This window comes from Poromitra crassiceps (assembly GCF_964638095.1).
Source record: "Poromitra crassiceps genome assembly, chromosome: 8".
In the NCBI taxonomy this organism is placed as follows: Eukaryota; Metazoa; Chordata; class Actinopteri; order Beryciformes; family Melamphaidae; genus Poromitra; species Poromitra crassiceps.
The window spans coordinates 16890170-16901566 of record NC_139629.1 but is presented as its reverse complement, the minus strand read 5'-3'; the positions used below and the strand labels follow the sequence as shown (position 1 = coordinate 16901566).

The 11397-nt window shown below is 43.6% G+C and overlaps 1 protein-coding gene across 3 annotated transcripts in view; it reads left to right on the top strand.

Annotated features, from left to right (window-relative positions):
- The first annotated feature begins 1420 nt into the window (after positions 1-1420).
- Positions 1421-11397, top strand: part of garnl3 (GTPase activating Rap/RanGAP domain like 3) — a 105984-nt gene continuing 96007 nt past the window's right edge. For all 3 annotated transcript variants that reach the window (XM_083642430.1, XM_083642429.1, XM_083642428.1), the window contains exon 1: positions 1421-1529. In XM_083642430.1, coding sequence (XP_083498556.1) covers positions 1480-1529 — 50 coding nt within the window. In that variant the 5' untranslated portion in view covers positions 1421-1479. The remainder of the gene's footprint in view (positions 1530-11397) is intronic.

Genomic DNA, 11397 nt, shown 5'->3' with positions numbered 1-11397 from the left:
CTCTTGGACCCATTCTTACATTCTCTAACGGTGTTAACATGGGGTCTCCGGACCCCACGTTGAGAACCACTGGTGTAGTATATATATATTATATATATATATATATATATATATATATATATATATATATATATATACATATATATATATATATATATATATATATATATATATATATATATATATATATATATATATATATATATATATATATATATATAAATAAATAAATCCAATATATTATTGGATTTGAGAAGAGAACATGTAGGTTATTTTCCTTTGGGCTGGTTTCCTCACACAGGGTGGAGTGGTGTTTGGTGTCGTACTAACCTCAGACATGTCTCCTCATATTGCCTGGCGCTCCGGGACACTAACTGCCTGTAGAGAGGCATGGTGGCATAATTGGTGACTGTGATGTAACAGCTGTGCTTTTCACGTTGCAGCGACGTGACACGAGCTCTGTCTGAGTGATGCCGCCAGAGACACTGTGACCCCACCACAGCCTAATTGTCATAGATTGAAATGCACTATTGATATGAGAAAAGGGGGAGGGGCAGAGAGAGAGAGAGAGAGATGAGAAGGCAGAGCAATAACCTTTTGCTCCATGGTGCAGTAGAGTGAGTGTGCAGGTGAGTGAGAGAGAGAGAGAGGGAGGGTGGGTGGGTGGCGGAGAGAGGGAGATAGTGATAGAGGGGGAGAGAGTGAGCGAGAGAGTGGGGTGAGAGAGATCATACAGAGAGCGATGAAATGAAATGGCAGAGCAGAAACCGGTAACACCTTACAAGGGTAGGCCTACATTAATTAACAGTTAGTTCATGCTTATAATAATGCATATTAACTATAATGCTTAATATATCAACTGACCCTTAGGGTTCGTTAACCTGAACCATAATCATATAACTAAGCCTAAGTAAATAATCGTGTAGGCTATAAATGATGATTAGCCTACTTAGTTAACATGAACACCATTACAACAACACACATTACGTAACTGTTAATTAAGTATAATTAAGCCTTAATTGCCCTTATTGTAAAGTGTGTGGTGCAGGCATACCGAGAGAGAGAGAGAGGAGATAAATCGAGAGAGAGAGAGAGAGAGAGAGAGGAGAGAGAGAGAGAGAGAGAGTGGAGAGAGATAGAGGGGAGAGAGAGAGAGAGAGAGAGAGAGAGAGAGAGAGAGAGCGAGCTCATACAGTAAGCACAGCCAGGATCATAATGCACACAGTGTTTTGAAGGGGAAGTCGCGCTCTCCCACACAGCATGCTGTAAGCACCGCGTTGGGACCAGACCAGGGACGGAGGAGCCTGTCAGAGTCCGAGCAGAGCGCACGGGCTTCGGGCAGTTTGTTGTGGAGTTTGCCCTGGGCTGCAGTGATGGTCCTGCTGCGTCTTTAGCGAGAGGAGAGAGAGAGAGAGAGAGAGAGAGAGAGAGAGACGCGCGTTTGTTGCTCTGTCTGCTGGACTGACATCGCATGGGGACATGAACAGTACGGATCCAGCTTCTAACAAACTGTTGACTTTCAATCAACGGTAAAACATGCACATTTTCTTCTGTTTGATAATTAGCGCTTTTGCATGCAACCTCTCACCGGTAGGTAGCCTATAGGTGCATCTGTTGAATGCACACCATGGCTTTGTCATAGCCCTGCAGTGTTGACATCCTATATCACGCATCAGCCCCGCCGGAGCAGGCAAATTAACAGGATGCTCCGGTAGCAGCCTATAAAACAATTAGCCTATCTGGTGCGTAAAGTAGGCTAGCTAGGCTACCAACATTATCCTCCATTGAATAGTTTCTATTTTCATGAATCAGCTGTTAGAGTGTTTGATACAGTGATACTTATATCGCGTTGTCCTCTAAAAACTGCGCACGATTGATTTGTTGGATTGATATGTATTCTCCGTACGGCATCATGGGATGGGAAACTCGCACACGCGGTTGTTCCAACAGCTAAATGAAGCTCCACAAGTCTCTCTAGACTCCTCCTGGGTATACAGATGTATTAAATATACCCAGGCTGAACACCGGTCGGGTTTGTCGTCATTGACTCGTCAATATTGTGAAATTTGAACTGAATTAGTATAGCGCCGCGCATAGCCTATATATTAGCTTATTGATTGGGTTGTCCCCCCCCGAATGGCAGACATTGTACACGAATGTACGGAAAATCATAAATTATTCATATAACTCCTTTCAGTTGGCGGTCTGGAGTGGCGTTGCATGCACCTTGCGGCTCTGACACATATTATGACATGATGCTGCTCAGTCCAAACTAAAGCCAAAACAATGTGGGGGCAAGCAGACAGACTGAAGTCACTTCCCGCAGAGTAGCCTGGTGGTCCAAAGCTGCTCCTCACTCACTCATTCCGCAGCTCTGACTGTAGCAACGTTGTGTAGCAGCCTACTGCAGTGGTACCAGAACAGAATTCCGTTTCCTTCAGTTTATAACATGTTATTCTCCCCCACACCTGATTAGTCTTGAACTGTTGGAGAGAGAGACCATTCTCCATTCTGGTGCATCAATATTGATATTATATCGATATGTTGATATGAGACTAGATGTCGCTTAAATGTTGGATATTGTAATATCGGGATGTGGCATGAGTGTTGTCTTTTCCTGGTTTTAAAGGCTGCATTACCTACATGTGATGTCATTTTCTGAACTTACCAGACGGTTGTAGCTGTTCTATTATTTGCCTTTACCAACTTAGTCATTATATCCACATGACTGATGATTATTTATTTTTAAAAAATCAAAATATTTTGTCAAAGCAACAGGTTATAACTGAACAAGCCCACTTTGTAGAAAATGCTGAGATATATATTGTGTATTGCCATTCAGCCTAAAAAATACAGATATGATTTTTTGTCCATATCGCTGCAGCCCTAAGTGCATGTCCAACTCTCAGTAGTAATGACTTCTGATTTCAATAGAGCGTTCAAGCCGTGTGTGTGTGTGTGTGTGTGTGTGTGTGTGTGTGTGTGTGTGTGTGTGCGCGTGCGTGTGTGTGTGTGTGTGTGTACTATGCGCATGCGCGTGTGGTATCTTGGTTTGGTGGATTAAGAATCACTTTCATCATCTTCTTCATCATCAAGATCATGGCTTGCTATGGATTCTAGTTGGTCTGAAGCATTTCTTTCTTCTTTGGAAGACGACAACTTCCTCTGTCCTGTTTAGACCTTCTCTGGACCAATCGAAGAGTCTACTGGCTTGAGAGACTACTAATGGATTCTGCAGTTTTGCTTTGTCCATTTGTTGTTTGATGATGCTGACTGAATATATTATTATTATATAACGCACAGACTGGACTCACATAGTGTGGCTCTGTGTTTATGTGTGTAGCGTATAGCAGTAAACGCATTTACAATACAAAGATACATCCATCAGATAAATTCAAATAATCAGACCAAGGCACTAAAGAAAGTTTGTAAAGTTCAACCGGATATAATGAAAGTGGAAAAACCATTCAAAGCACTACAAAAATGTATTTGTGTCAGCATCGATATGCACCCATGTGATGTGTGGTAATAGCTTACTTGGGCCATAGTGGTGGCCAGCCTATAACCATTTCATATTAGTGCTGCGGCTGAACAACAGAGTGAACATTTAAATGATTTACATCATTCATAACATTAGGTATTTTTTTTTACTCAAAAAACAGGAGCCATCAGATTCAGAAAATACTATCTCGTGCACCCGTGGGATTTTACATGTACAGTATTATGTGTAATTTTCAGATACATTTTCAAACATACTGTACATGAATATAACCATAATTATAACTAATATACACCCAAGTTTAACGATACAATTTGTCAAAAAACACATTTTATTGGGTACCCACTAAATCTCCTTAGGACCCACTCAAATGACCACCTGGGTCCAGGGGGACTCACTACATTGAAACCCTATTCACGCCAGCCTGCACACTCTGAAATAGAGGACTCTGAATTTGGCAGCAGGGGATGGATGTTGCTGATGGGCATTGCTTCCAGATCTTCTACCAGCATCCAGATCATTTTGATGCATTTGGCTTCTCTTTCTAACAGTCTCCAAAAGAGTTTCCCCCTCTCAAAGTCTCCGGATGTGCTGCCATCTTTGCCGTTAATGCATGAGAGGTGGGGAGCCAAAAGAGGACAGATAGTGCACTTGTCTCTCACACGATGGTGCATTGCACTATCTAAGTGAACAGCTCAGGTTGGCAGGATTTGGCAGCAGAGGGTTTGACATTAGTGCCACCATGCAAGATCATCTGAACCTGTTGTGAGGCCATCGGTGGGTCTCCATTTTCTGGGGGGAGGGGGGGGGGGGGGGCTTCAGTACCCCCCGTTCCCTGATTTCTGAATCCAAGTACCCCCTTTACCAGACCACAACATTTAGCTTAGAAAACAACTCCAAGAGAAAACTGTATGGCATACTAGCAGAATACCCATGATGCAGTATCGTGCTGTGCAGCTATTGTCGCAAGTTGGGTCATTCATCTGCACAGGGCAGGCCTCACTCACAGAGTTGGCATGCAGCCTCTCCTCTCTCCCCAGAGGGTTTTCCTACTCCACTTCCCTGGCTGATTCCAACACCACCTGTGGGCTCCTCCACTCCGGAGCTCTCAATGGTGCTGAACTTGTGTTGAGTGATCTTGGCCACTAAGTAGCCACCTTTTGAAGAATATATAACATTAGAAAATGAGAAATGGAGTGAGTTGCAATTAGTTAATTAATTAATGAGCAGATTTATTTTAATGTCTCATTTATTTTTCCTGATTTATTCACACGTTTTTCGATTTCTCTCAATTACCCCCTGTAGTACCTCCACGTATCCCTAGGGGGGATATGCGTACCCCTGTTTGGGAACCACTGGGCTAGATATTACTTCTGCTTCACACGTGACCTCACAGTATGGAGACTTTCATCAGCCACTGTCTATTGTGACAGAAAGCAAGGTTTTTGACCTTTCCCTGACTCCGCGGGCAGCAGTTGCACAATTAATATGCATTTAACCTCTTTTTGTTGCAGAGCTATTTCCTCCCCCACAAGTTTGATATGGTTTTAAGAACTTGTTTCTTTGGGTTTAAAATTAATTTGCCCAAAGTCAGTGTTAACTACAGATTCTGACGTTGCTACCACAACCCCCTGGTCTATTTTCCCTTCCAATTCATACTTGGGGGGTTTGCATAAAAATGCACCTCTGCGTGAATGTGGACGACCCAGACACACAATAGGTCATAAACCCAGCTGACATGCATGAGGATTCCTCTGATTTTGAAGCCTTGATTCTTTGTGCTTACTTAAAGTCGAGCTGAACCCAAAAATTACTTTTCTTTTCTTTTAGTTCAAATACCTGGGTATGCAGTGCACCTATTTAATAATGTATGCAAACCCAAAATCACAACAATCAAATTTGTTTAGTTTTTCACACTTTTTCACATCAAAAGTTCATTTTTCAAGATTTCATTGATAACAGTAATGTACAGTTTGCTGACGTCACCTAGTACTAGGCATGGGTCGATTTCCGGTTTTACCGGTTCGGTGTACGAGCCCAAACCAGTTTGATCACGTGCGAACCGAAAAAACAAAAAAAAAACTTTTTGCCAGTCCATTCTGATTGCACTATTGTTCGTATTAGCCTCTTCTCAAGTTGCACTAGTATGCAAAAGTCTTATTTTGTTTATTATGTTGATGTTTGAAGAAAAGTTAAGCTGAATAGTTATGAGAAATAAATACAGGGTGTGTTTGTTACACAGGTGTCCTGCTTCTTTTTATTCAGTATCATTGCTGGTTGACAATACCAGCTTAGAGGTGTATTATCGCTATCAGGTGGACTGAAGTTGCACTACAGACAGTTATGGGCCACACTCGGGAGCCCTGCTTAAAAAAAACAAAAAAACAAAAAAAAATTAATTACAAAAGAAATCGGTATACCGGTTCGATCCGGTTTAGACGGCAATATCGAACCGGTTTTAAAATTTTCAAACCGACCCAGCCCTACCTAGTACTATCAAATTTCTACCCCATTTCAACCAATGATATCATGACATGCAGCTGTCAATCAAATCTTCATTTCTGGATAATTTTCTCTTTCAAATGAAATAGAAAATGGCGCCTAGTGCCTGTCATCTGGCAGAATTCCTATCCCATAAACTAACTACTAACTTGGCCAATTGTTAGAAACATTAACAAAAAACAAAAACTATAATCTCTAAGAATGCAAAGAAATGTAACTGGCTCGTTAAAACGCGCATTCCAGAGAGATCGTATTTACAGCAGCGATAATGGCGCGCGCATCCGAGAGCTTGGTTGTCAGGGGTCGCACTTCGGAGATTCCAGGCCGACGTGCTGCACTCTCCGCTCGGCAACACGAAGGCAGCTGGCTGCCTGCGGCTCGCTGAGCTCCACTCCTCCCGTCAAAAGGCTCTTCCCGAGGGGAGCACCACAACACACTGAATCCCACTCGATTTGGAGGCGGAACACGCCAGGATTGGCCAAAGCCCAATCCAGTCCCCAGAATTGTCAAATAAAATCATCGACATGATACTATGACCCGCCTCTCAACCTGTCATCTTAGACAAACTATGTTTTCAGTCTGAAACGGACTCATATGCACGTGACGAACAGGTTCAGTTCGACTTTAAAATCTGATCATGTCCTCTGCACTCCATTGCGCCCCCCACAGCTCTCCGGACAGGTAGGTGGTCTTCATCGACGTTAAGCAGCTCCTCTGCCCCCTTAGCTTAGCTTAGCTTGCTCCTGCTCTGGAATAGATGTCAGCACAGCTTGACTGTTGCTTATCTATTCTGTCTGATAGAAACCATCATCATGTCTCAGTTCAGTGGCACCACATTGTTTGCATTGCTCTTGCTTTGACCTGGCGCAGACACATCAAGGTAGAAATTCACTCACTGCTGATGGCTTGTTTTTATTCTTTCTCTTCAGCAGTTTTTCACTGGGTCTTTCTCATAAATACACCAACTGGAAGAAGAGGTTATTCCAAGAAATTAGCCATCATTCTGTACTTGATCAGATGATGGCTAATTTGATGTCCCCATTTGGCCAACATACAGTAGAAAGCAAGGAAACCATACAATGGATATCCAAACCTTATTCAGGTTCTCAAATCCACATTGATAAATTATTAAGTGCTTTCTCAATGATCAGGGTCAGTTTTCTATGAATGATAGAATTATTGTAAAATTGTTTTGTGATGGACAAATTGGGGATTTTCTCAAGAATAAATGCAGCTACAGTAGTACTGGCACTAGTTATCACTTCCGTATAACACCAGGCTGTGACAGCATTAACATTTTAACGTCTTTGTGCGTTAACTAGGTGGTGCAATTTTCAACTTGAGGTTGATAACACACGTGCATTAAAATAATTTAAAATATCCATTTGAAAGTACAAAAGCTACAATTGGACAGTGAGCATTTTGTGTCACCAAGTACCCAGCTAACCCAAGAATGAAAATTCAGCATGACAATGACATTTGACTGTAGCCTTTACAAAGTAACAAATAAATAAATGATAGCCTTGATGCATGTATCAACTCAAACCAAATGAGGCCAAACTAAAACAACGCAATACAAGGATGCATTAATATTAAGACTATAAGAGTCATATATTTACATTATTTAGAAGCCATTTTCTCAACACATTTTTTCGAAATGTCTTATGGAGAAAATGAATTGGAAACTCTCTTCCGGGGCTGAAGACGTCACGTGACTGTTCAGCTCTATACCTCACAGATAAGCCCCGATATCGACCTTATTCGATTGATGTCACTCACGTACGGGCACGCCCACCGCCGCCATGTTCTCGACATAGCGCTGCAGCTCTTAAAGGGGCCATATTATGCATTTCTTAATTTTGTATCAATATGTTGTTACAATCTTGGATGGTCATATTAAACATGGGCTAAGCTTCAAATAAATATGTGAAAGTGTTTTAATGTTACCCCCATGAACCCCCCCTCCCGGACATGAACTCTCGTAGACGAGATTACATGGATTTATGCCAATTTTGTGCGAGAACCATAGTTTTGGTGACGTCAGGTAGGACTTGTTACCCTGGCAACAATGCGCTGCGGCTGGCCGGCGCGCAGCGCGCGCACGCCCTAGCCAGCCCCCACCCTTCCCTGTGTTGACATTTCTCCAGTACACTGCCGACCGACACGACAGTAGCGCTGCTAATTTCCACTCGTCTCGGCCGTATCTGCCTTTCACTTTCACACAAAACAAGGAGACGACTTGGAAGTGAGCCAGGATGTAGGACTGAAGTGGTAAGTTCTGAAAATATGTGTCTCATTCCAGCATCGGTTGTACCTAGCAGCTAGGTAGCGCTAACGTTACTTACCACCGGCTGGGTAACGTTAGCACTTGCTATTAGCCTAGCAGCACAGCTGCCTTTCATAGACATGAACAACCGATGAATGACGAAGGCACACATTTTCAGAACTTGTAACGTTAGTCCAACTTGCTGACTTCTCCAAGTCCTCATTTTGGTTTGGTCCGTGTAGCCTTTGCTAGGAGAGGCACACTATAGTCACAAGCATTTGGGAAGTTATGGTTAGCTCGTTAAGGTTAGCTCGTTCCGCTGCCAAACACAAAAACTCCTCGCGCTGCCCTCCTGCCTCCTGGAGTATTTTCCGGAGGGTGGGGGTTCAAAGACAGGACCTAAAACAGAGCGTTTCATACAGAGGCTGAACTGAAGGGGGCAGTGAGAGCCAGTACAAGATAAACTGAGTTTTTTCAACTATGAATGATGCAATAAGTTACTCTACTGGAGGCCAACAATAAAATAATAATACATTATATTAGCAAAATATGGGCCCTTTAAGTGACAACCTATGTGAGAGCAGCTTTTATAGGAAGCTAGCCGCTGTTAGCGTTACCTGTATCGTTCCAATTGTGTTCGGATGGTGACCTGCGTTAGGCATGGCTGTTAGTAATGACAGCAATAAAGTCCCCGTGGTTTGTTTCTATCTCTACCGTCCACAGACGTGAAGGGAGCGAGACGGAGGATACGTCAGCAGCACAGGAGATGTGTGGATAGTTAGGAGAGACAGGTGAAACTTTCTGACAGCTCCTCACAGCAAAGTCTGTTCACCTCGTTTTTTCTTTTGTTTATTATTACAGGCATTAACGGCAGCATACAAACAACAACTCTGGGGTTTTTATTGCTGTCATCACTATCGCTATTTTGTAATGGAACAGAAACGACAATAAGGCCGTTGCTATAGTTGTCAGCTGCAGGACGGTACTGTATGTCAACAATATGGCGCCGTCCGGGGTTAGCCAATAAGGTCTATAGTGAAATCTCTAGGGAAGGGGATGAGCTGGGGCGATGCAGTTGTTTTTCATTAGGCCCAAAGAGGCATCCAGGGAGGGCGAGTTTAATGACTTAATCACCCCGTCCCAGGCACACCCGCCCACCCCTTTTAATGACCCTGTCTCAGAGGACAGGGGAAGGGCAGGGAAGACGCCGGAGAACTGGGCGCTGAGAAGAAGCAAAGGAGAGAACATAAATAAGCCGAGTTAGCTGTGGTGGAGGATCTGATGGAGCTCCAGAACACACTGCTCTCATCTACCTACCTAGAGACACCGAGCAGGAGGAGAGAGAGGGGACTGATGGACAAACCCTGTAGTACAGATACACTTTAAAGACACTTCCTTTCAGCCTGAGTGTGCATTATGTATTAGCACCACCCACTCTGCCTCCATCTCCTCTGCAGAGAGAGCGAGAGAGAGAGAAACCCAACCAGAGGAGTTGGAAGAGGAGAGGGGGAGGGGGTCCACGGAGAGAGAGGGAGCAAGGAAAGCAGGCAGGCCAAATGGTGTCAACGCTGCCTTCAAACCATTCATCCCACTAGAAAGAATCACGTAACTATTCCAGTGAGCTGGACTAGTTGCTTTGTTTGGCTTATCAGTTGTGTGCATCTTGCCAGGCGCTCGTTTTCGGTTCCACGACACCATTTTGAAACCAGGGTTCGCCATCAACTGACATAGGCCCAGGCGGCAAGCTCAGGCTTGGACAGAGGAAGCGGCGGAAGTGATACTGAAAGGCACTGTAGTTCCTCGAATGACCACTTGAGGCTGGCTCCAAAAGCGATAAAATGCCCGTCTTTACAACAGGATTAAGCATGTTTAAAGCCTGGTTCAAAACACGGTTTTGGACTTTGGACTTTTTTTCTGCTGCAATTTGAGTTTCCTCAACTGCCGCCGCAGGACGAACAGCTTCTGATGGGGCTTTTTTTGTGATAGTGGTGATGTTGTCCTCCCATCTGAGGTCTTGGGAGATTATAGATCCCAAGAATCTGAATGACTCTAGTGTTGACTAGGCCTGCACTCCAATATTTGGACATTCCAATATTCGTGGAAAACCTCAAATAACCTAGAATATTCTAATTTTAAACAAATTATATTTGGTACAGCCCTAGTGTTGACTGGGTAGTCACACATATGAGGGGTGCGGTAGGGGCTGGGCCTCTCCTGAAATCTATAACCATCTCTACAGTTTTTAGAGCATTCTGCTCCAGGTGGTTCTGGCTGCACCAGGAGGCCAGGCGGTACTACCCACCTCTGTATTTACCACCACACCCCTGCTTGGGCTGTTTATTGAGAAGTGATGATCAAAAGCATATGTTTGCCTCTGTGTATTATTGAGTCCTAACTGCTAACAAAGTTCTGCCAGTGTCTTGTACAGTATCTTGAGGAATAGTGTGATGATGAATACTGCAGGAGTTACAGTACATTGGACTCTGCTTTCAGTTTCAACTGCAGCAGAATGGCAGGGTAGCTTCAACTCACACAAGACTAGTGTCTACCAATACCACAATCATAGATAGTGCCTCCGGTGGTGATATTTGATATTATGGTGTTCAGTGTTTGATAGCTATAAGAGAAACTTTGAAACCGTGCAGAACAATGTGGGAAGTCCGACACTGTGTGTCTCAGTATCTTTTTCGAGTGTACCTGCATGCTTGTTGTGTGTGACTCAGAGATGGGGACTTGGACTTGAGTCGCACTTAAGTCTCACACACAGTAGGCTCTTTCACACCGGCCTTGAAAGCCGCAAAATGCACGGAAAATAGGATCCGCGCCTCCAATGTGAAAGTCGTGAACGCGCGTTGGTGGGTAATTGTTGTACGCCTTTTGTCCCGCGAGCCACTTGAAAGCGTCAGAGCAGCAAGCCTGAACAGTGTGAATGCTTCATAAAAAAATTACAGGGGAAATCACCTCATGCAGCAAGAAAGACAGTGAAAGTAAAAAAAGTAGCCTATACAATCATGCGCCAGGAGGAATGCTCCGTGCCTGTAAGTAGGTTAGGCTTGATAGGGGTAAACATCAATAGGCTTTATGCTCAAACGATGTTGACATTAGTAGCCTAGGTAAAATTAACGGATAT